The 27,259-nt window shown below is 35.0% G+C and overlaps 1 protein-coding gene across 5 annotated transcripts; it reads right to left on the reverse strand.

Annotated features, from left to right (window-relative positions):
* Nucleotides 1–3,739: 3,739 nt before the first annotated feature.
* On the reverse strand, nt 3,740–25,539 carry LOC110458264 (MORC family CW-type zinc finger protein 3-like). Of its 5 annotated transcripts, XM_021509877.1 has the most exons (22): nt 25,437–25,539; nt 24,031–24,163; nt 22,768–22,991; nt 21,849–22,002; nt 19,249–19,390; nt 18,217–18,345; nt 17,405–17,524; nt 14,998–15,095; nt 14,473–14,544; nt 13,763–13,912; nt 13,465–13,536; nt 12,707–12,737; nt 11,694–11,801; nt 11,432–11,542; nt 11,162–11,266; nt 10,621–10,707; nt 10,353–10,393; nt 9,289–9,319; nt 8,439–8,546; nt 7,894–7,983; nt 7,596–7,636; nt 3,740–6,218 (listed from the first exon to the last, which is right to left on the reverse strand). In XM_021509877.1, the coding sequence occupies exons 1-22, from the start codon at nt 25,522–25,524 to the stop codon at nt 5,498–5,500; spliced, it is 2,856 nt and encodes a 951-aa protein (XP_021365552.1). In that variant the 5' UTR covers nt 25,525–25,539; the 3' UTR covers nt 3,740–5,497. The 5 variants fall into 5 exon arrangements, with proteins under 5 accessions (XP_021365552.1, XP_021365553.1, XP_021365555.1 ...); XM_021509878.1 differs by lacking the exon at nt 11,432–11,542; XM_021509880.1 differs by lacking the exon at nt 24,031–24,163 and having other exon boundaries at nt 25,437–25,496.
* Nucleotides 25,540–27,259: the final 1,720 nt, after the last annotated feature.

Consider the following 27,259-nt stretch of genomic DNA (forward strand, 5'->3'; position numbering starts at 1 on the left):
CCCCCCCCCCCCCCCCCCCCCCGATGCAGACATGATTTATTATTCAATAAGAAGACAGGTTTTGTTTTCTTTGTGTTATTTATTTCGGTTAAACAGAATAAATGATTTAATAGCAAGATAATACATTGAATGTTTAAAGATACATTATATTTAGTGATCGTAAATATGCCTAGGAAATGCCTTAAACAAGTTCACTGTATATATGTGTAAAAGGTTCGGTGATCTTTGGTCCGTCAGGGTCTTGCAGTCTGATATGTTTGAAGTTCGGCAAATAAACACAGACACCGAAATATAAATGTAGTTAATTAATATGACATGTAAATATTTACGCACAGGGACATGAGTTCAGACCACGCTGTCACACACTCGAGCACACGCACATCAATAACATGGCTCATTTCCAAGTGGTAAAAGGCCTAACTTACTATATATACAGACGGCTACACGGCCATATGCCTATCGAATAGACGACGAAATGAGATACTGAAGGCTGCACGGCCATATATATATATGCCTTTTAAATGGACGACGGCATGGTTCAGACCACGACTCTAAATCTGCTACAAAAATACTACATGGCTACAGAGAAACTACTGCTAGTACTGTGACTGGTGAAATATCTAAACTAACATTATCCTATTGCGTTTGAGAGACCCTTCCTACAGAAGAAAAGAGGTGATCCGAACCAGTCCCGTCAAGACTTTTATTCTGACTGCCGAAGCACACAGGTGTACCGGCTTAAATAGACAAAAACACGACAATTTGCACGTGCAATAGTCGCGCAAAATTACTCGAAACATTTCCGTTGTTGCTATAGAGTTCCGAACAGTATATCAACTTCCGGTATATATCGATCATGACAGTCGTCAAATATAACTCTTTAATGACAAATTTACTAAACTTTTACACTTCTCCCCCGTTAAGACAAAAGTCAAAACTTTTTGTCAAAATGTACACAATTTGTAAACTGATGAAAAGGAAATGTGTCCTGCCGGACCAAACAAAAATACACAGGCCTGGACAACATCAGCTTAATACGAAATTCCACAATGTTTGCACACTGCATTCTCTCGATTAACATACTGTACCTTAAACTCGAACACAAAATAGTAACGCTTGCAATTACACGTTGCATAAACAGACACAATATTTGTGGCAATAACCTCAACAAATTATGAGCACATTAATTAACACATTATGCAATCTTCAAATTTTAACATTAATAGGGATACGTCCCTAGTATCAATTCTTCTAACTTGTTATTAACGAAAATAGTTTAGGTGCTACAAAACTTATCATAATTTAGGATAGATTCCATTACTACATAATAATTCATGAACTCTGTAAATTACAATTTGGCAGTAAATTTGGGACGAAATTCATTACTAAAAAACTTCATGAATCCATACAACAAATTCAGTGGTCATACTTTATTTAGCACCTAAATCTCATAGATGCGAAACACATAAAATACATCGTATATACAAATATTCACACAGTCGGAAAAACAATCAGAATGAGTAGTAAAGTCCACCCCCGGTAACCTATCTTCAGTCACAGTAACACATTTTTCATTCGCAATAAAATGTTATTTCAAGCATTTCCTGGCATTGGCTACAACAGCAATACACAGATGGTATATATCAGAATCTCAGAAACTCTCCAATCACACAAGAGCATACTCTACAGTGCCCAGCAAACTACCTTCTTATAGCCACTTCTTCACCATGCCTCACACTTCAAGCATGGTCAGCCACTGTGTTTTTCCACTCCAAACACTATCTTTGTGACTGATATCTCTATCAAAAGCACAACTATAAGAAAAACAATCGCCAGTATTACATAATAACAATACAATAAAAGTATAAGGAAAATGGATAACAAAACAAACACTTCAATTATCTCGAGCTCTCCGCATTACAGATTCCCTATGTATATCTACACAAACAATATACACAGAATCACCACATAATGGCATACTACACATAGTACCCAGTTTCTATAACTGTAGATCAAAATATATCCAAATTATAAAGTCATTTAAGCTGTACCAGTGCAAGCAAAACAGGGAAAACATCTTTAAAACAAAAGTACATACTTTTTATATCAGAATATGGATCACACTGATCACATTTGTACTTTGTGCAACACAGAATAAATGTTATACAACACTAATCTATCTTTCTGTGGTTTTACATCAAGATTCTATGAACAGTATCTGGTTGAAGACTCGATCATCCTGTCTTAAATCTGACTAACGATGATACATTATTAGTTGTTCTCTGACTAAACTGAAGACAAGTTACACCACGGCATTGAACTGCCCAATACGTAAATACGAGGACCGGAAAGTAGATCCCAGAAGTAAAAGTGATACAGTAAATACATCAAAATATAAAGCTGCCGAATAATGTGATTAAAGATACAAGGCACTTAAATGTGAAATAAAAAGGAATGGGAAATTATATTATTTCCCGTTACTACAAATCTTATCAACGAGGACAGAGACAGAGGCGGCAGAGTACGCGTTATACACGTCTGATTAATGCAAGTCAACACTTACATGTACACCGACGTGCTTACTGCATGTTGAAAGCAGGCAAACATTTACATGTACGTAAATACTTCGTGGCTATAACAAGTACTTACTTGCAAATGCTATTAAAATTAGCATATTAGATATTTGCATCAAAGCAAATCAAACAGTATCTTTCTATGCGTGTTTTGACCTAAAGTTTTATACTGCACACTCAGTTTAAAATCTAAAACAAGAGGCCCAGAGGGCCTGTATCGCTCACCTGGATAAAAAAAGCAAATATGGTAAATACATTCTTATTACATAAAATCCCTACAATAGTACAGAAGAAGAAAGATTTTTAAGATTTAAACATCAAATTTTCCTATTTGGCCTCACAACCTTCAGCACCCAGAGAGGCCTCACCCTTCCTTTATACAAAATTACGTCCCCTTTGTCCAAGGATGCTCCAGACCGAATTAAGATAAAAAAAAAAGATGTAAGGAGAAGAACTTTAAAGGTTAACCTCTATTTGCCCTATTCGGCCCCACCCCTCTGCCCCCAAGGGGGCCACACCCACGGTTTATACAAAATTGAGTCCCCTTGGACCAAGGATACTCCAGACTTAATAAGGATAAAATCCCTTAATCCTTATGGTAGGAGAAGGACTTTAAATATGTTACCTTTATTTCCCCTTTTGGGCCACACCAACCATTTCCGAAATGGGACGAATACTATGTCAAATTAAAAATAATGTCAGTAACTTAAAGTTTGATCTATTAGAATATGCTACATGTGAATGCGGTTTTTGAATTGGAAACTGGTCGTTATTTTTTGTGTCAGACGTACAATGATCGCAGACAATTACTCTCGACATCCTTACTAATATACTCATTCGCACTAAACACTGCATACAATAATCAATGGTTGTAGCAATGTGATGGTGGAAGTTAAAAAGAGCATCTTAGAAATGGTTTCCACCCTTTTCACAAACTTAAGGAGAACTGTCAATGAATTGGTTACAATATACTACTACTTTAAACATGGCTATAACAGTTCAAAGTACATACCTGAAAGAAAATATTGATTAGTCTAAATATGGCTGTTATCAATATCATTATATAGTATGCTCAATCTGAATAAATACAGCTGTTCATTATCACGTACCGGATGATAGCTTTTTTTTCTTTTTTTCTTATTAACATCTGATTTTAATGAGATTGTAGTATGCTCACCCCATACCTCAACATGGACAAGTGCATGAAACAAAATATCAAGAATTAATTAGCTAAGATATAATTGTATAATGTGTTTTAATATAACACAGTTCGCAGTGCGAATATACCCTACAGATACATAGTTAATTGTCTATCAATTTAATATTTCATTAACCACAGGTCACTTTGTGTGGATCTTGAAATCCTAGGGATTACCTATAGTGAATGATGATGGACAATATATGGTCTATTACCCTGATGAGGTAAAGATTCAGCACAGACTGACCTGTAACAGCTAAAAACATTGGAGTTATCTCCCCTATACCATCACTTGAGCATTCAAATCTGTTAATCATACAAATGCAACCCTGCTGCTTCTACAGGAGATAACTGATATAGGCATTACCTGCTGTATGTCTTTTTAAAATGCCATTTTGAATTTTAAAAAAAATGTTGAAAAGAAATGATCTCTGCAGTGGTGTAAAATTATATGGAATTACAACAAAATAATGATTGACCTTCGAAAAATGAGTTGTGTAGCATACAGATACATTGTATGAGTATATTTTCAAACTTGTCATCATTCAATCTCAAGATAAATTAATAGTTTACAAAGATTGGGAGCTTTTCTGGAAACGAAATGCTCTTTGGAGAAAAATACAATGATTTTAATAATAGTTTAAGTCGTAAATTTGCTTTTATCTAGACATAGTTACTATCAAAAACCTTAGAAATATTTCACAGAAGCTTCATGATGGTTTTTAACACGAACATCACCCATCAGACAGAAGATTATTCAGGAGGCACGTATTGAAATAACGTAAAGTAAAGTTCTCTTATGTTACCGAATTTACATCAGATGTCATTTCTGAGTTTTGCGCGTTTGTTAATTACAGCTTTTGTTGAATTGCGATAAGAATTGAGTTCTTTTTTAAATAATGCAAATGAGAAAAATCTTTTTAACAAATCAACGTACATTTCAACCTTTGCTATATATACACGTTTAGTCATGTCAATTAAGGTTCATAGCCATCTTATTTTCCAATGATAAGGGTACTTGTGTTGTGGTGATGTAGGCTACGTCCGGGAACTTTAACAGCGAAGTAGCCATTAGTTTCGTTAAATAATTAGTCGGGTAACTGATTAATCCGCTTATTCCACCTTTTACTGTTTATATTGTCCATTTCATTAACGCTGACATATTCGGTAAAGAGACATCTTGTCCGAGGAATGTCAGAATGTTTGTATTCATATAGTTGGAAGAAGAATCGAAAGTAAAAGAACAATGTATAATATTATTCCGCTAAACCGTACTTTGTCAGTGGTAATTTAAAACTTTAGTTTATTCCCAATAAGTGAGCAAAAACTCATAAATGTTCAATATACTATTGTTTGGAACACTTTCTCTTATTCTATTTCATCTTCATTTTTATCCAATGAACTTTTAGTGTATTTTTCACCATAATAGCCTACATTGTCGAGCGCTCTTATAGTATGCCGGCATAAACTGACAGCAAAGGTCAAACAGGAGTGTAACACTGATCTTAGACGTAATCGTTCGAGTTGATTTTGAAATATTATATATCCTGATTCATTCTTTGTTCACAAAATATACGACTACATGTCAATATACTCGAAGCTTTACACCAAAACTTGCTTAGTATATATTATAAACATAAAATAACATTTATGTAAAATATTCTTCACTGTTTGATCAGAAGCAATGACCCAACGCCATACACAACATCAATTGTTTAGAAAACAGCTATCGCTGACCATCAGTAATAATTGCCAAGATTAAATCTTCCACTGCGTCCTCTGTGCCAATATCACCCGTGGCATTTCCCTGCAGAAATGTATACACATTCCTCCGAAATTCTCTCAATCGTGATTCAAATGAATCTGCTCTGATTCCTGCATCTGTTACCTTTCGTGCTGCCTCCTGAAGTTGTCTTCCTGCCATAGCTACCTTTTTCTGGCTAATTTCTGCTCCTCTCAACGATTCCTCTATTTTTTTACCAGCCTCTTCTACCTTTCTATTGGCACCTTCCAACTTTCTATTAGCCTCTGCTAACTTTCTATTAGCCTGTTCTTTCTCTTTATTAGCCTGTTCTTTCTCTTTATAAGACTCTTCTATCTTTCGTTCAGCCTTTTCTACCTTTATATTGGCCTCTTCTAACTTTCCATTAGTTTCATCCACTTTTTGCATGGCCTCCGTCACCTTTTTTTCCATGTCCACTGTTTTCTTCTTCTCTCTCTCTATTTTCCCATGCAATTCCTCGTCAATCTTCATACACTCTTTATTGCACATTCGGATCATTTCCTTTGTTTGTGTTTCAGCATCGCAAAAGTTACGCAACATCATTACTTGTTCATCCTCCTGCGGAATTGGGTACATCGTAGGCGTAATTTGATTTATGCCTACATTAGATGGCTTCGGTCGTTTAGCTGGTGTGTCCTTCCTACTAGCTTCATTACGGCAAGAGCTAAAATAAAAACAAAAAAATCATAAAAATATCTAAAAGTCATCTGACGTTGCACCTTTTCCTTGTGTTTTGTACTCTAGTTTATATTTTTTAATGACTGTCCACATAGCCTTTATCGCTCACTTGTTAAAAGAAGTGATATCAAGAACGCTTATACTACAGGGTTAGTATCGTTACACCATGGCTTTTGTTTTATTTTTAGCTCGCCTTGCACGAGGTGCCAGTTGAACTTATGGTATGGTGTGTTGTCCGTCGTCCGTCAACTTTTTTTTACTTTAACGACTTTTTAAGTGCAATAAAGTTTCCTCACATAAATGACATTGACTTACACACTTTCAAGTCACAGGGATCAAATATGTGAAAATACCTTTAAACAATTTCTTTTGAATATTCATGAGGCCTAGGGCGATGATAGTTTGCCAGTAGGTACGTCGTATGGAGTGCTATAAAATCTCCCAAAATAAATTATATTGACTTACTTCCAAGGTCAAAGGGGTCAAATATGTAAAAAAAAAGTGTATTATCTCACATTTGTTTCAAACATTTGACCCTTGTGGCCAAAATCGTATTTAATCGGGACGAACTTGATAACCCTTCCAACCAATCAACCGTCCAAATATCGTTATTCTAAACCTTATCTAATTTGAACAAACTTTGTATCTGCTTCATCAAAACAGGATACAGTACAAGTTCCATGTCCTTAGGCCTAATACGTATGCAGATGGTGTTTAAAGAGTCCATCACATTTGACACATGCGACCTTAAATGGGTCAAGGTCATTTATTTAAATAACTTTGTCGCCTATCATCTCCGCATATTACAATTTTTACACTATTACAGAAGACGACGGATCCAGCGCAACAGCATAGCCCTACTTTCTTCTCGTGCAGTTGAACTAAAATATGTTTAGCTATTTGCAACAATTTGTTGTGTTAATTCGGTAAATATAAAATCAAAGTGAGCGGAGGCTCACATAGATATACCCATCCCGCTTTGCCTGGGACTTTCTTTACCTTTTAACCTTCACCAATTACCACTAATATCTAATCAGGATAAGAACTCAAAGTTGTCATACTATAGTGTAAATATAAACCATTGCTGGTTGAGGGGTTCGTGAGATATCTTGTACACACAAGCGTTTTACTTTGTAAAAGATACAATCAAATCGTGGCTTAAATTATTATAGTTTTAAAAGAGAGTTAACATATTATATCTGCTAATTTTAATATTTCAAACACAAAGTTAAGAAAAATTAAAAAAAATAGACTAAATCCGAAGTAGGGACTTCGTGGATGACATGGAGTGTAAAATGAATCACCATCTAATCCCCATTTTAGCAGAAATAGGAATCTGTTTCTAGGTAAAACAGTAACCTACCTTGGAGATGCTGTCACTGCTGTAGAAAAGTCCTTTACGTCCTATGAAGAAATATACATTCTTGTTGCGATTATTCAGTATTGGTGTTGCTTTAGTAGGACAAATATCAATAGCGAATTAATTATACTAACGAAAAGTGGATTTATTAAAACATTTTATTGATGGAAAAACAATCAAAGGGACTGAGCACAAGTTCTTACAACTTACTAAGCCCTCTCCCTTTGATGCCAGCAGATAATTCAATTCAGAAATATATAAACTATAAAGACAATTAAGACTAATAAATGAAGATTTTTACCTCTGTTTTAACTGATCCAAAGGCTTTGTCAATGGCATTCCGTTTTCTGCTAAAGCCTTTCAATGGTTGCTGTTGTTCTATTCTTGGTGTCTGTAAAAGATAAATACATCCACATGAAAAAGGTTTCGGTAATAAAATATTTAATGACCATTAATTCTTATTTGAGAAAGAAAATATACAGTTTGGAGAAGTAGCTTTATGCATTAGATTGTTTAAAGAATGAGAAATAAATAGATGTTCCGAACTGATGATATGACTTGGTGGTAGAATAATAGCATGAAAACAAATAAGAAAAAAACCACGAACTTTAACTGATTCAAACCTATTTCCCGGTTTTTGTTTATTGTCTTTAATAGGCTGACGTCTGTTCTAAAGTTCTTGGCGAATGATATCTAGATTGTTGCTATTGACACCTGTAATCCACATGTGGAAAAATAAGTTAATAAAGAAAAATTAGACATGAAGATAGAAAACACGATTATTTATCGCTTTGTTGAAATTATACATAACGCAACATTATTGACTGAATTGTTTACGCTTCATACCTGTCCTGCTGATTCAAGGAATGACTCCGGTTGATCCATACTTTCATTGACGTTTTGGCTTCTTCTAGGATTGTTTGCCAATGGCTGTTGGATTTGTGCTCTTAAAAGCTGCAAACGGCAATACAGGTACACTTAGTTTGGTTAAGTAGGATTTTATATAAATATGGTCAGATTCATTATATCCCTTTGAAAGAAAAAGATAAATTTTGAACACAACATTAATGACTTATTTACGCAGATAAAAAATATATCTTCATACCTCTCCTGTTAAATTCAGGATGTTCTCCGGTTGATCCATACTTTTATTAACTGTTTTACTCCAGTTAGGGTTGGAACACTAATTACTTATCTGATAATTGATTCAAAGTTTTCTTACGATGGAGAAACACAAGACTATGCGAAGGGTTTATGTTATTTAAAAGAAAAGGATTAAGCAATTGATTAAAAATTCAATTTGAAGGATGCGCAAATATCACTGAAAGATGTATAGCAATTACTTTAACCAAAATCTATTTTGCCGTTTTTTTCTTCTTCAAATAAACTGTGTCTGATGCTCAGATGTAGATTATAGTAGTAGTTCTTGGTACGGCAGTCAAAGAAAACTCTTACATAAAATACACCATCCACGATAGCAATGATTTTAAGACGCTCTTTTCAACAAACAGAAACACAGAAACCTTTCAAATTAATGTATCGTATTTTAAAAGCGGAGTGTTTTCATAGTATACACATAGACATGGGCAATACAATGTACTAGATATATAGGTAGATGTTTGGGCACGACTATAATATGCAATTTCCGAGCTCGATAGGCAATAAACAAAGACAATAAATCGTTTCAAGTATTTACCTCCCGTTGTAATCGTTGTTGGTTCATCTTCCTAAAATGATATTCATGTTAATATTTGAGTATTTGTATCTTAGATGATGAAGAGAAACTATTTTATGTAACCAATAGAACCATTACGTTAATCAACCATTATAACCATTACGTTAATTAACAATTAGAACCATTACGTCAATTGCGATAATAACGTTGAAATAACATTTTCTTTGCTATTTTGAACGTAAAGATAAGGATTTAAATGCGTTTTTTGGTCATTTATGATGGTATGCAGCATAGCTCTGATCAAACAAATTTCTTAATAAGCGCCACGTTATTACCGTAGTGGTTCTTTTGTTATTGGATTGTAAAACAAAACATTTTAGGTGAACTTGATAACCCTTCCAACCAATCAGCCTTCCTATTGTTATTCTAAACCTTTTCTAATTTGAACGAACTTTGTATCTGCTTCATCAAAACAGGATACAGTACAAGTTCCATGTCCTTAAGCCTAGTACTTATGTAGATGACGTTTAAAGAGTCCATCACATTTGACACATACGACCTTTAAAGGGCCAAGGTCATTTATTTAAATAACTTTGTCGACTAGGAGCTAAAATATGTTTAGTTATTTGCAACAATTTGTTGTGTTAATTCGGTAAATATAAAATCAAAGTGAGCGGAGGCTCACATAGATATACCCATCCCGCTTTGCCTGGGACTTTCTTTACCTTTTAACCTTCACCAATAACCGCAAAAATCTAATCAGGCTAAGAACTCAAAGGGTCATACTATAATGTAAATATAAACTTTTGCTGGTTGAGGGGTTCGTGAAATATCTTGTACACACAGGCTTTTTACTTCGTAAAAGATATAATCAAATCGTGGCTTAAATCATTATAGTTTTATAAGAGATTTAACATATTATATCTGCTAATTTTAATATTTCAAACACAAAGTTAAAAAAAATAAAAAATAGACTAAATCCGAAGTAGGGACTTCGTGGATGACCTGGAGTGTAAAAAGAATCACCATCTAATCCCCATTTAAGCAGAAATAGGAATCTGTTTCTAGGTAAAACAGTAACCTACCTTGGAGATGCTGTCACTGCTGAAGAAAAGTCCATTACGTCCTATGAAGAAATATACATTCTTGTTGCGATTATTCAGTATTGGTGTTGCTTTAGTAGGACAAATATCAATAGCGACCTAATTATACTAACGAAAAGTGGATTTATTAAAACATTTTATTGATTGATTATACAACTTTCTAGGCCCTCTCCCTTGGATGCCAGCAGATAATTCAATTCAGAAATAAAAACTATAAAGACAACTAGGACTAATAAATGAAGATTTATACCTCAGTTTTAACTGATCCAAAGGTTTTGTCAATGGCATTCCGTTTTCTGCTAAAGCCCTTCAATGGTTGCTGTTCTATTCGTGGTGTCTGTAAACATTAATACATCCACATGAAAAAGGTTTTTGGTAATAAAATATTTAATGACCATTAATTCTTATTTGAGAAAGAAAATATACAGTTTGGAGAAGTAGCTTTATGCATTAGATTGTTTAAAGAATGAGAAATAATTGGATGTTCTGAACTGATGATATGACTTGGTGGTAGAACAATAGCATGAAAACAAATTAGAAAAAAACACGAACTTTAACTGATTCAAACCTATTTCCCGGTTTTTGTTTATTGACTTTAATAGTCTGACGTCTGTTCTAAAGTTCTTGGCGAATGATTTCTAGATTGTTTCTATTGACACATGTAATCCACATGTGAAAAAATAAGTTTAATACAAAAAAATTAGACATGAAGATAGAAAAACGATTATTTATTTCTTTGTTGAAATTATAGATAACGCAATATTATTGACTGAATTGTTTACGCTTCATACCTGTCCTGCTGATTCAGGGAATGACTCCGCTTGATCCATACTTTCATTGACGTTTTGACTTCTAGGATTGTTCGCCAATGACTGTTGGATGTGTGCTCTTAAAGTCTGTTAACAGTAGTACATGTATACATGAGGAACAAACTAAGTTTTTAAAAGGTAGATTTTGGAATAAATAGGCTCAAAAGATTAATTTTCATTTGAAGAAAAAAAAATCATTATGCAATATTGCAGACTGAATTATATGAACGGAGCAGGAATAAATCTAATTACCTCTCCTTCGTTTGATTCTGGTTTGTTTTCCGGTGGAGGCATTCTTTTATTAACTGTTTGACTTCTGTTATCGTTATTCACCAATATTTGCTTGATTTGTAATCTTAAAGGCTGCAAACGGCAAAACAGGTACACTAAGTTTGGTTAAGTAGGATTTGATATAAATATGGTCAGATTCATTATTTCCTTTGAAAAAGAAAGATAAATTTTGAACACAATATTTCAACGACTTATTTGCGCAGATAAAAAAAATTCTTCATACCTCTCCTGTTAAAGCAAGGATGTTCTCCGGTTGATCCATACTTTCATTTACTGTTTGACTTCTGTTAAGGTTGTTCACTAATGATTGCCTTGATTGCGTTCCTGACTTCTGAAAATGATGTGAGGAAATCTAATTACTTATCTGATAATTGAGTTAAGATTTTCTTACGAAAGAGAAACACCAGACTGTGTGAAGGATTCATGTTTTTTAAACACAGAGGATTTAGCAATTGAATAAAAATTCAATTTGAAGGATTGCAAATATCACTGAAACATTTATAGCAACTACTCTAACCAAAATCTTTTTTGTTAGTTTTTTTCTTCTTCAAATACACTCTGTTTGATGATCAGATGTAGACTATAGAAGTAGTGGTACGGCCGTCAAAGAAACCCATATCATAAAATACACCATCCACGATAGCAATGATTTTAAGACGCTCTTTTTAACAAACAGAAACCGTTGAATTCATTGTGTCGTAATTTTAAAAGCGGAGTGATTTCATAGTATAAACCTGGATATGGGCAATAAACATGCAAGACCACACACTTGTATTTTTCAAACGAATCAGAAAGCACGAGTTCATTGCGCGGACGAATATATTGACGCGTGCGCGGAGCCCACGAGTCAATACATACGTCCGCGAAATAAATGAGTGCTTTCTGTTTCCTTAAAAAAAACACAAATATATTGTCTTGCTTTTATCACATTCCTTTCGTATTTGGTAGAGATCGATACAAAGATTTTATAAACTTTTCAGTTCCCCATGACAAGGGGATTACCATAAAAACTAGTTCCGGCTAGTAGGTAAATACAACATTCCGTATTGCACATGTGAAATACAGAACGTTGTATTTCATGGTCTGAAAATTGCTTGTATTACTATAACAAGATTCAACAGGTATGTGGTAAAATGTACTAGATATACAGGTAGATGTTTGGGCAAGTATCCAAATATGCAACATCCGAGCTCGATAGGCAATAAACAAAGACAATAAATAGTTTCAAGTATTTACCTCCCGTTGTAATCGTTGTTGGTTCATCTTCCTAAAATGATAAGCATGTTCATAGTTGAGTATTTGTATCTTAGATGATGTAGAGAAAATATGTTATGTAACCATTAGAACCATTACGTTAATTAACCATTAAAACCATTACGTCAATTAATCATTAGAACCATTACGTTAAAAAACCATTAGAACCATTCCGTCAATTAACCATTAGAACCACTACGTTAATTAACATTAGAACCATTACCTCGATTGCGATAATAACGTTGAAATAACATTTTCTTTGCTATTTTGAACGTGAAGATAAGGATTAAAATGCGTAATTTGGTCATTTATGATGGTATGCAACATAGCTCTGATCAAACAAATTTCTTAATATGCGCCACGTTATTACCGTAGTGGTTCTTTTGTTATTGGATTGTAAAACAAAACATGTTCTGTTGGTAGGTTTATGTTAGGTCTGTACAAAGGCAATGTGAATATAATCAAATAAGCCTTACTCTTTCAATATACAACGCTGTTTTCATTTGAGAATTATGATAGCATATTTCAAAGGTGCGCTGCCGCGCATTATGGAATATGTTTGAACGAAGCTGTGCTGCATACTTTTAATGATAAAAAATGCATTTCATTCTTTAAATATTATTGGATTTTCAAAACTAATAAAAGAAAGTGAAAATTTCTGCACGCAAACATGACAATTTATTATTGATCAGGATTGTTTTTATAATAAAAGACTTATTACACAGACAAATCATACATACATTTTCCTGTACTTTCGTCTTTTTTCTTCCTCGACATCTTCGGTCTCTTCTTCCTCCTCTATGTCACAACGACTACGAAATGTATAGAGAACATAGATTGAATATAATAATGGCATGATTATAAGAACGAATTTTACCACTGATTATTGGTTTATGGCAGTCCTTGTATACCTACGATCTTTCCACGCAATATATTTGCCCACAGAAGACATTAGGGTTATTTTTATTTAATATTTACACACTTTTATAGTAGATACTACACTTACAATATATAATCAGAAATACATTTACTACTTACTTGTATTGGGGGTCTTCATTATTGCGACAATACCATTTTAAGGGGAGATCTTCTGCTTGTACTCCATTGCGCAGGCGCCGCCATTTATTGCAGTTATCACACTGGACCCAATTGCCAAAGGGCTCATCATTGTTTTTCAGCGTATCCTCCCTACAATACCACCAGGTACCAGTTTCAACAATAAACAAATCGGATTTACTTATTTACTTATACATTATTATCAACCATAACATGCATCCCATATCTAAGTGCTTGATTCTAAGAAACTGTCAATTTTCTTTCATGGTACACGTAGTTTGGACTATTTCAATTGTTTGATGAAACATTTGAAAATCACAAAGGAACACAATCGCGAATTGAACAATGTTTACGATGTTATAAACTTCTAATACAATTCAAAGGTATTATCTGGTAAGTAGTAAATATACTTAGATTTGTCAAAGTTATATCCAGTTCAAGTATGAAAATATTATCTATTGATAAATTATTTGAAGTTCACATATAATAAATGGACAAATTTCTACGATATAGTTTTCCATTATTTTGAAAGCAACAGGATTTACCACAAACAATTAAAAAACACTGTATTTTTTGCTTTTATTTGTAGTAAATTAAACATTTAATTTCCATGCAATAATTTCTTTATTTTTGTCAATTATTTATCTAACTTGAAAATATATAGACATATCTTTCTTCTAGGGTTGACTTACATGTCGACAGCATTGCCTTTTTTCACGTTCCAATAATCTCTCAGTTTTTTTGATATATTATCCATTAAGGTGCTGAAACACAGAATTTGACAAAAGGATCATACAAAGCCGCATGTCGGATATAACGCATATACTGTGCATATTGGTCTTTATATTAATTTGTTGAATTTGAACAGTTTATGCTTCATTTTTTAGTGTCATATGAATTTAACGAAAATTACGTAAATTGTACTTCCTTGTTCATGTGTAGAATAGCTAAAACATATTTGAAAAAAACCCTAAACATTTAAATTCTTCTTCTTGATTTTAGCATAGACACCGAAGGGAAGAGCGCAATCTTCATCTCGACTGAAAATATCACACATTGGTTCTCCTGAACGTGGTATGCTTCAGTTTCCACATAAAAACGTTCTTATGCATTGTTTTTGTAATATATTAACATCAAGCTTACAATTCTGATTATACTTTTCCATATGCATTACACGGAATCGAAAATAAGATTCCCTATCACTCAGAAAAAATTACCTGTATTTGGCATCACGGATGAAGTCCTGTTTGTTGTTTATGACTTCAAGAGCGTCGGCCTCCACCACAGCAATCACATCATTTCCAAAGCCGTTTGTCTGTAAACAAAATCACAACAATGACATAAATACCAACGCCGTCTGACTGTAACACAGGACACAGTGATCACACCAGTAATACTATCTCATCAGTGTAGACAGACATACTGATTACACCAATACCAACGCCGTCTGACTGTAACACAGGACACAGTGATCAAACCAGTAATACTATCTCATCAGTGTAGACAGACATACTGATTACACCAATACCAACGCCGTCTGACTGTAACACAGGGCACAGTGATCAAACCAGTAATACCATTTGATCAGTGTAGACAGACATACTGATTACATCAATACCAACGCCGTCTGACTGTAACACAGGACACAGTGATCAAACCAGTAATACTATCTCATCAGTGTAGACAGACATACTGATTACACCAATACCAACGCCGTCTGACTGTAACACAGGGCACAGTGATCACACCAGTAATAACATTTGATCAGTGTAGACAGACATACTGATTACATCAATACCAACGCCGTCTGACTGTAACACAGGACACAGTGATCAAACCAGTAATACTATCTCATCAGTGTAGACAGACATACTGATTACACCAATACCAACGCCGTCTGACTGTAACACAGGACACAGTGATCAAACCAGTAATACTATCTCATCAGTGTAGACAGACATACTGATTACACCAATACCAACACCGTCTGACTGTAACACGGGAGACAGTTATCACACCAGTAATAACATCTGATCATTGTAGACAGACATACTGATTATAATAATAACGCCGTCTGACTGTAACAGATGGCACAGTGATCACACCAGTAATAACATATCATCAGTGTAGACAGACATACTGATTACACCAATACCAACACGTCTGACTGTAACACGGGACACAGTGATCAAACCAGTAATAACATCTCATCAGTGTAGACATATTGATTACACCAATAACAGCACCTAGGGAGGGTAGACAGACATATTGATTACACCAGTACCAACACCTGGTGAGTGTAGATATACATATTGATTACACCAGTACCAACACCTGGTGTGTGTAGACAGACATATTGATTACACCAATAACATCCCCTAGTGAGTGTATACAGGCATATTGATTACACCAGTACCAACACCTGGTGTGGGTAGACAGACATATTGATTACACCAAAACAAGCGTCGTCTGAATAAATAAAACAGCACACAGTGAACAGATCACACCAGTATTAACACCTGATAAGTGTAGACAGACATATTTATTGATTACACCAGTAATTATACCTGATGTGTGTAGACATACATATATATTGATTACACCAGTTCCTGCAACTGATGAGTGTAGACACGTCATCACTTTGTGTAGCGTTACCAGAGTACAGCACTAATACAATATATTTTAACGGTAAGAAAACACGGAAATATTTGTTAATAGTCAGATTTCGGTTTTTGTAAAATCATACAAAAATTCTGCTGTATCTACGACACAAATGAAGTATTTTTATTTCATTAGCAAATAAATAAAGAATATGGTCATTGAAGACCTGGAAAGAACACAAATACTGTGTAAAGAATTTTTATACATTTTTACATGGTGGTGGCCATTTTGACGGAATGAAATACATTAAAACGTAAGATTAAATGTAAGTTTTTCGTAACGACATGAAATATGGCATCAAATGTCGCGTAGATGTCACGTCATTACACTTAGTAGACCGAGGAAATCAGGTGAGAGATGGCCGAATCTTTTATTTGACCTTGACCTGGACAGATTTTTCTTATGTATTGATCGAGACATCAATGCCGACATTAGCGAAAGATAAGATATGTTTCTCGTTCGGGTTTCATAACTTGCGTCTTCAAAACTTATTTTTTAATACGTTTATGTGATAAAAGTGGCATAAAACAACATGTAACGTAAGACATTGTTTGGAATTTTGGAATACAGATACTAGCAAAGGCTTTGGTTTCTCTTGACCAGGTCTTCTCCCGCGGATCACGACTAATGTTAACAAACAACAGGGAGGAGTGTTAATCAAAAGCGTTGTCTGCAAGTTAGGTTTGCATTGATAAAATAGAACCGTTATAGACTTGGCACTCGAGAAGCAGCAATTTTATGCTCAATTTCAGACAAACCATTTCCCTCTGCGTTTAGTCTCCGGGGACAGGTTGCCTTTTTTAGACAATAAATTTCCCCATAGTCATTACAACTGTACAATATTATCTTCATGATGTGTAATGCACAGTGGTAAACGACGGTCATTTGAACAATTAAGAGGAAATAACACTTCTCTTTCCTGCTACATATATCCATTAATACAGTAGTTATGCTCAGTGTTACCTGTTTTTGGCATCCTAGTTTCTCATAGGCTAGTATCAGGCGGTTGTAGTGGTACAGCATCACTCCATAATCGTCAAAACGCGTCGACGCAAATCCAAATGTAATTGGAATTTTATTTGGCTTTGTATAACTAAGAAAAAGGTAGTTATAGCACTGCTTCGTGTAGTTATTTCGTTGCCTTTTATTTAAACTTGTTTTTAAGATAAAATTCTTATCGTCCTAGTCTAAGAATCATTTTATGAAACGTTGGTAAAATTTGTAGTTTTCACTCCATGACCCCTTATAGATCCTGAGCCCCTTTCAGCTCCTTCTTTAGAACAAATTCTAATCAATATCTGATGTAAAGCCATTTCAAATGTTTCAAATGTATGGCCACTTATAGTCCCATCCCTTAGTTCCTTGAGGATGCCAGCACTTTCCGAGTATAGACCTGTTTCACTGCATCTAAGGATATTATTTTGAAAATGGTGTTTAAATAAACTTTCTACTTCCGGAAGAGTGACCGCATATCGATGATAGCCATTAGGTTTACATTTACATTTTAAAGTACGAGGTGGAAGAATCTGATGGTGGGTTTCTTAGTCCAAGAAGCTTGACGCGTTATTGACCACGCTATTTTTCCATCATAATTAGTCACAAATGTTAATATAGTACCAGAAAATATTATCATGGATTTGCTTTTAGTCCATTGGTAATCTTCCGAACAATACAAACACTGTCCCAAATCACTATTTTACCTTTTGACCCTTATCATTTTCAAATGAGCAATGTGCGCAATAAGTCGCTAACATAATTTAAAATGGAAAGGATACAGCCCACGAAGGTTTGTAGGTGTCTTCTTGACTCCTTCTGAGAGACTTTCGGATAAGCAGCGTCCTCACCTTCTTTCCTTGTATCCATATCTTCATTTTTGGCTTTAGGTACAATATTTTGCAATATTCCTGAAACAAACAACTAGATTGAAATAAATATATTCAAAACACGGAGAACGGTAATACTGCCGTATCGTTATTACGTAACTAAATAATAACATCATTGGTGACGTCACGATTGAAAATGTTTGAGCATAACAGACTACATCACGATTATATCTGTAAAATATTTGAAGATGCAAATGAAAGCGTTTATGTTTTATTAACATTTCTCCGTGTTTCTTAGTGTTCAACCTAAAATCTACTGGTCACTGATACTTCTTTATACAACTCTATTATATATATGTATATGTCTATTTATTCGTGTTTACGTTTAAACATTTAATCCCAATACAAACATCAAGAAACATCTTACAACTGTTTTATAAATGTAATTCATGTATACACGCTTTAACTAACTGTTAATGACTTCTCTCATGTTAATAAATAACAATATGAACTTATCGGAAGACAAACAATAGTAACAAATACAGAATAGGCACACAGGTTATATCAGTTAATTTCTTCATTAGGTAAATAAACAGTTCCTTGAGACAGGAATCAACACATATTGCATTTTTCATTAAGGATGTCTTTTAAACATCTTTAATATTTTATATTATTTTTTCCAAAAAACATAAAGAATATTTTATTGATTAGAAAGTAACGCATTTACATGTCAACAACAAATGTGTGATTATTAGCCTGCTCGAAAATCAAGTTTATTAAAGATTGCTGTTAATATAATGTATCAGTTGAAGATGCGTGTTGATTAGAGATAAAAAAAAAAAAAAAGACTAAAGTAATATGTCCGCAAAAAGCACGATAATGTGAAAAAAGGATAAACATATGTGTAGAAAGATGCATTACCCTTTCGGATAATTGGCATCAGTTGAGAAACGATATGTAAAGTATGCATGGTAATTGACCAACCCTGAGTGACACCATATAACGACGTTTCTGATGGTTAGTGATGGTGGCGGTTTCTTCTGCATTGGTGTCTTTCAGGTGTGTATCGGGATCTCTGATATCTGACGGGTCACTTTGAAAATCCAACTCCAACATTTCACCTGACCTTAAAAAGGGAAAACAGACATGTTTATTTAAACAGTTAGTAGCTTAAATTGATGCTTATATAAATATCGAAATATCATTAAGTATTATTATAATTCTACTTACATTTTGCTAAGGATCAGCCATATTTTGAAGAAAAAAATCGAAATGTTAGAAAGAATATTATATTTTCTTTCGGTACTGTTTTGGGCGAATATGTTAGCCTTCCAAATCGTCCTGTGTGAGTGTGTTCAGTCAACCATAAAAGCGCGTGCACGCTTTTCCACGTGTTCACCCCTTTCAAAAGCTAATCTTGCCTAAGTAAGGAGTTGTTCAAATTTTTAAGGAAATCAATTTGATGAATATTCTTTGCATTTTTTTGTTTTAATATGGCACAAACACGAACCAGACAACGGTTAAATGACGGTGAAATGAATAGGGGCATCGGAATGCTGCAAGCTAGCATGGCTCAACGTCAGGTTGCAGCAGACCTTGGTGTGTCTCAAAGTGTGATGGCAAGAATGTGCAAGCATTTCCAAACTAACGGAAACCCTCCCAGACGTCATGCAGGAAGTGGTTCTAGGGCGTTACGAAATGACCTCCTAAATGCTTCTGGTACCTGGTGTAACGCCACTATGTTAACGTTGTTTATATTCAGGACCATCTTTAATTGTTATTGTGTTCCCCAGCATCGTTGGCTCGTTCTGTTAAATCGGACTTTAGTACTACCGACACATGGCGATTTTAGACGTGCGTCTAGCATTTTAGTTTCCAATAATAACGTACTTTATAATAGTTGTCAATGAGAATCGCGGTAATTAAACATTTACATATATCATAGTTTAGTCGCATCTATAAGGATTACCTGGTCAGTCGTCATTTAGTCGTGTAGTTTGTCATTTTCAGTCGATCTTGTTCATATGTTTAATTTCGACAACATGTTGTTCTCCGGTAATGCAGTGCGCATGTCCGAGGCCGGAAGTTTACATTTTCACATTGTGTGCATGTCAACCAATCATATTAGAGTCCCGGCACGTGAATTTCTCGGGACGGTGTCCCGTTATTTTCGGGACTATTGCTAAACATCGGCAGTCACGACTCAGCAGCCGGTGAGTACACACGGTTTTAAGATCTCGGAACCGCTTACCAGGTTCGAGCGTGATTCACTTCCTATTTTTCCTAGGGATATAGCCTATTGTCATTTAATCTATCTATCAAACTATTTTTAGAAGGGATTTCCCTGTAATCGCTTATGGTAAAGTGACGTCAAAGTCGTATAAAATGTAGGTCAATGTTTACATTAGAAACCGTAACGAACTTCAGTCAGATATAATTCCTACTGCTAGAATTGAAACAAATAAGGTTTATTGTTGATATCTATATGTCAGATTTACTTTATAAGTCAGAATAATAGTGAAACTGAGCTATATTGGAAGTTTTAGTGTATATATGTACAGAACAAGAGTGAGATACGTTGATATGGACTTGTATTAACCTTGCAACTGTCATGCTCGTATGGCTCCAGTACTCCTATGTATATAAATAAACATTATAGAACTGTTCATTTGGCGTTTGTTCACTGTCACTGAGTGGGTTCAAAGTAGTATCCAGTTTAGAGTAGCCTTGCTTACCAGAGGCTGAAGAGACCCCATCATAGGCCTTGATAGAGATAGACCCGACCACGTTACACTGGGAAGCCACTCAGACAGTTAGGAACCGTCTTCGTGATGATGGTTTAAGGTCACGTAGACCAACAATACGAGTTCCCTTCACTGCCCGTCATGTTAGGGACCGACTAGATTGGGCCCTAGCTCACAGCACTTGGACTCTTTAGGGAACCGGTTCTTTTTACTGACGAGTCCAGATTCTGTCTCGACTTCACCGACAGGCGCGTTAGAGTATGAAGACAACCTGGGAAGAGTTTTCAGGCAGGTAACGTTTTGGAACATGACCGATATGGCGGAGGTTCAGTTATGGTGTGGGGAGGCATAAGCCTTCGTGGGAAAACTGAGCTCCATGTCTTCCATAATGGTACCGTTACGGCTCGGATTTACTGCGATGAAATCCTTGTTGCCTATGTCAGACCCTACGATGGCGCTATCGGCCCTGACCTCATCTTTATGGACGATAATGCTAGGCCACACAGAGCAAGGGTGACTGATCAGTATCTACAGCAAGAGACTATTCAACGAATGGATTGACACCGACCATGTGTGGGACATGCTGCAGACAGCTCTCATTGCCAGAAATGTTTAGCCAAGAACGGCCCCAGGAGCTTGGAACAGCTTTGGTAGCCGAGTGGAACGCTATCCAACAAAACCGGATATGCGATCTCATTCGGGGCATTCGCATGTTTTTTTAAATAATCTTAGTATAAACCAAATGAAATATATATTTTCACATATGCCCAAAAATAAAAGTGATCCTTAGCAAAAAGTGAGTAGTATATTATTTTTATATACATAGTGATGCATGCTCACCTGCAATTAAGATTGTATATGATAATTGTTGTCCCACCAGTCCTTTCAATATCAGCCAGCTCTATCAATAAGTCCGCTTCAGTTTTAAATATTGAAGAATGTTTCAGGATAGCATCCAGACTGGCGGTCACACTTGGATCGAGACGTTTCGTTTCTGTGGTATGTGAAGGGTAAACAATAGCTTCGATTGATAATCATAATTGCCATTGGACTACCTTATTTGATGAACAATAACGAATGCTAAATCACATAACGAATTAAGCTTACGGACAATAACGAATTAAAACCATGTAACGAATCTAGCCATTGTCGAAATAATCTCTTTGGCTCTGTTAAAAATGAACAATTGCAACATTTATATTCCTAAGAAATCTGTGTTTCCCATTATCATTCAAAACATGTGTTATGTTCAGTACAAAAGTAAGTTGATAAGTAATCAGGTTAGCGGGAGCAAATCGTTTCTTTTTCATATCATGTAATTTAGTTTCAAAAGTGGCTCTTAAAAAAGAAACAAAGAAATCATAACATCGCATGGAAAAATCATTTGTTATACGGTGTTATCCAAACGCCGATTAACTAAATTTGGTATATTTTATGACTTCATGTTGAAAAAATTGTAATAGCTTTTGTTTTATTGACTTACAATAATCCAAAGGAAATGCTTCAGGCAGGAAAATACTTAGTTACTTTTAACCGAGATACTGTATAGCATTGCATGCAATACACATAGTTATTATGGTATCCTGGTATGGTATTCGACCTTTAGACATAAAAATATTTTAATATTATTTGTATAATGATGATCCATTAATAATAATCCGCCATAACCTCGTGAGATGCATTGCAGGATGCCATCTTTTTATTGATCAGTTCTCTGAAATAAATAAAGTATTTTGCTCTTTGATTCCAAAAAGGATACTGTCAGATAGGTTCCATGTGACAATGGGCACACGTACAGTCTCTGCATTGATGTTGTTGAGATAGGTTTGTGACAGGAGACCCACACTCATGGTGGTCACTTGACGGGTAAACACTATGGCGTCTTTACCCAGGCGCATTGCGCCAGACTTGAAACCGTTGCCATATCGTCCAATAGCCTGATGACGTGGGGTGGCAAACTTTTCCTTATCATTAAATCCAAAGCTATTTAAATCAAAGATAAAGAATTGTTATATCTTTTATCTCTTTCTCTCTTAAGGAATGAATGAAAAGTACCAAAATTGTTTGTAGTTGTACTTCAATTTCTTTAATGATCCATACGTATGTATAAAAAAATATTATTACTACCAGTTGGCAATTATAACTAGCTGTATAACATCAGGTTGACTTACAGGGTAACTTAACAAAATCGCCGATGAAAGTCAATCAATATTTAAAATAATATTTACAAATGTGCTTAGAGTATACAAATAACCAGTTTTATCAGAAAAACATCATATTGATATATATGTCATCAAAGAACGGGCCTACAAGTTTGTAATGTATGAATGTGTACTGATTGCGGTGTATTATGTGATTTGCCGCGTTGCGATAGCTAGGATCGGATGCCGACCTTATAGTATTACCAGACTGAAATACCATTCCGAAGGCACCAATCACATATTCCATCAGGTCACATTACACTACCAACGGGTAAACCAGTTGTCGCGATTACCCTTACTACTGAACGACTAACAGGGAATAACCACTACCTTTGTAAGGGCTTTGTTACGTTCAGTCCTGGAGACAGAATCGATAACCTTCCTCACCTGGGCAAACGTTCCACACTAAGGCCAAAAGTAAAGGATTGCCAAGGAAGGGACTCGAGCATGTTCAAGAGGCAGCTAATGTGGGAATCCTAATGTGGGAATCCTAATGTGGGATTCCCTCTGCAGATTTGAATATTTGCTTTTTAGCCCTCTGCTTGGAGACACAAAACTGACCAATCCATTGAAACATTTGCGATCTTTTAAGAATTTAGAAATGCTCTCTACTTTCTAACGACCTGTTTGTTCCCTAGGTACATAGGTAACAGCAGGTATATTTTTTTCTCAAACTTCGACCTGAAGGGGTGGCAAACAAGGGGTGGTTAATGTGTCTGGTAAAAGGTATATTAATGAAGTGATGTATGTTTTTATTATAGTAATTACTTCATTTATTTGTATAACAGCACGATAAAGACAAAATGGTAAAACAGAATTACCTCATCATATTGTGAAGAGTCTCTGGAGTCATGCCATTTCCATTGTCCACGAACGTGAGACAAACTTTGCCTTGAATTTGTCGTTTGCTAATCCGAAGTTCCTTAGCTTTCACATCAGGGTCATATGCGTTGTCTGAACATTAGCAATGCATTAAAAACCCCAATTTCTCCAATTAAGTGATACGGATTAATAATGGTACTGTCTCTAAGCTATGAAATGATGACTTCATACTACAGGGACAATTTACAAAGGCTATTCATTTTTCTCTTAAATGAGCTTTCATATAAACAAATAAACAATTAAGACTAATAATAATATTTAATGAAAATAATAAATAAATATTTTAACTGTGATTTTAGAGTTATAATTGTTGCTAATCATCTTCTTTACTTAAATTCTCACATCATTATAAGATCATTTATCTGAGTGCTGTTTTACATATTGTGGTCTATTTCACTTGTTTAAATATGAACATTGGAAAGTATGTCTAAATGTGTAAACGCATGGGTTACATTGAATATTATTATATCATTATACTAAAAACTTGCATCATTAGAATATACATAATGTTTGCTTTAAAATAATGTTTGTCTTGTTAATGCCTGATAGTTTGTTGTGCTAGTTTGTAGCAACCTTTACTCAGAGTTAATTAATGCCTGATAGTTTGTTGTGCTAGTTTGTAGCAACCTTTAATCAGAGTTGTCGTTCCTTACACTCACATTGTGTAAGTTAGTGTAAGGTACGATAACTCGGAGAAGTGATAGAGTCTGTAAATGAATATTAATTGTTTGTGATAGGCATGTATTACCTTCATTCAGTTCGTCACTGATGAATTTTAGTTGTTTAATTGTGCTGTGGGTGACGGGAATATCCTGTCTTTGCGGAGTCTATATATGTGGTGTTTGTCTCTGATAGAATTAATAATTAATAATAATTCGAGGTTTTTGTGTACCGCTTTATCACAACCTAGTTCGTAGGTCGTCTCAAAGCAGTTCACAAACTATTATCCGTGGTTATAGTGCCTTTGCAACCAGCCAATACCTTTCTCACTGAGGAGCATACAGCCGGAGCTGCCATTTCGGCGCTAACGGCAAGCATTCAACAATTCTAGCACTGCCCGCCCCGTACTCATTTACAGCTGAGTAGCCTTGAACAAGCAGAGTAAAGTAACTTGCTTAAAGATACAACACAGTGCCGTGACGTGACTCGAACCCGCAACCCTTCGGCCACGAGCCCGCCTTCCTACCACTAGACTATCGTGCCTCCCAATGATAGATATAATTTTTTGATAAAACGACTGAGAAACCTATACCAAATTAGAACCTTCCAAAACCAGCATCAACTACATGCATGTTATACCGTAGTTATATCTAACGTTAGCTGCTGTAAGAAGACATTCAAATACCTATTAGTTCAGCAATCGCACTAAAGGCCCAGGTGTGGATAGTTGCATTAGTGCTCAGGTATCTAGGATGGATCTGAAACACATACATTGATTTTCTTTACAAATCATCATCCAGGATTTTGTTGATTAGTTGAATAATAATTGGCTTCACTTGGTATCAACAAACAAACGAAGATTTCTTATTATTTTTCTGTGACTAGTATGTAGATACAAGATTCAAGAAACTGTTTTATCGTATATAAATATAACATGAAATGTAAGCTCTTAACATATGAAAATATCACAGTTGTCAGAGATATACCAAAACATGCATTAAGTAGCAAAAAGCACGATAATTGTAACTAAAAATAGACATGGCTAGAAACATAAAGAAAATAAAGCATGCTGATTAGAGTTACATCATAGAATTTCATCGAATAATAAAACGCACTTTAGAGTATATTACGTGAAATTTGATTTACATTTTGTTACAACAGTACACTTTCAGAAGTTTAGCCACCAATGAACGCACTAATTCGGGCTGAGTCGCTAACAAATAAACTGTGTAAGGCTGCAATCATGAACAATGCATAAATAATAAAGCGGAACTGGATTGGGTTTATCTTCGGCAACCAGGTAGCTAAACTGGTTAGAGCGTCCATCTTGAATTCGGAAGTCCTGGGTTCGAATGCCTGAATGGCTATACATTTTTCCTTTCCTGTTACAATTATCATGTAAAAAATGTTTTAGCCTGCACAAACGATTACTGTCTATGAATTTGCATCTGGATACTTAAGTATGTATTTCTAGCAATCAAGTGCTATTACTATCTGTATTGAACATTTCTTATGGTAGAACAGCTTGTTTGATATCAGTCTGCAACGAAAATCTGGAACCTTCAATGTCGATTTCAGAGCTATCTCTGGATGAACTGCGAATCTTTCAAATTTAAGATTACTGTCAATTATCCGTATTGACTACGGTTGAAGAATGCATCATTATTGAAACTCTTTTGAACCAGTTCTGACGTCAGCAAGGGCTTTCGTTTGACCACATTTTCACAAAAATAAAGAGTTTGGCCTATGTTTTTATCTGGCAGGTAAAGGTATCAAAATAAGTTAACAGGACCCGTAAAACAGGTCCTTGATTGTTAAGAGAGGAAAACTTCTAGCAGTTTCATCTTCAAAACGTTTTTTTCAGATTCACTTTTGCGCAGATACCTTTAGTAGCACTTCGGACAAATACTAACTTCTTCATTTGAACTTAATATATGCCACTTTTAGTCAGTATAACCAAAAGCCATTTATATTATGGATATTGTTTACCTTTACATTTACGAGACTTTCACTCTTTACTATTACTTACATTTACTCTTCATTATAAGATGAATATTTACAAATGAGTATGCAATGTCCCCTAAAAGCAATGTAAACGAAAGTGTGATGATAAAATGTATAAGTTGTTACATTTGAACTTAAAATTGATTGGTAACAAGAATTTTATCAATCACGCCAAGTGATGAGGCATATTTGAATTTGGAATTTGTTGTGGCCTAATATGCACTAAATGGTTTATTGTATGCTTGCAACGAATTTCATTACCAATTACCTGTAATCAGGTACATTGCTATTTGGTGGACGCCAGGGCGGTGTCTTATGTCCTCTCCTTTTTTTGGGTACATAGGGTACTTTGTTGTGCGAAATGTATACTTTCCGCCACTTTTGTGGTCTGAATTTTTGCATACATATTTGAAATAACACCACTTTTTCATACTATGAAAAAATATGTTACACAAAAATAATAAGAACGAAAAATTCTATATTTTACATTAAAATGTTCCGAAA

This window comes from Mizuhopecten yessoensis, unplaced genomic scaffold (genome assembly GCF_002113885.1).
Source record: "Mizuhopecten yessoensis strain PY_sf001 unplaced genomic scaffold, ASM211388v2 scaffold9511, whole genome shotgun sequence".
NCBI classification, from domain to species: Eukaryota; Metazoa; Mollusca; class Bivalvia; order Pectinida; family Pectinidae; genus Mizuhopecten; species Mizuhopecten yessoensis.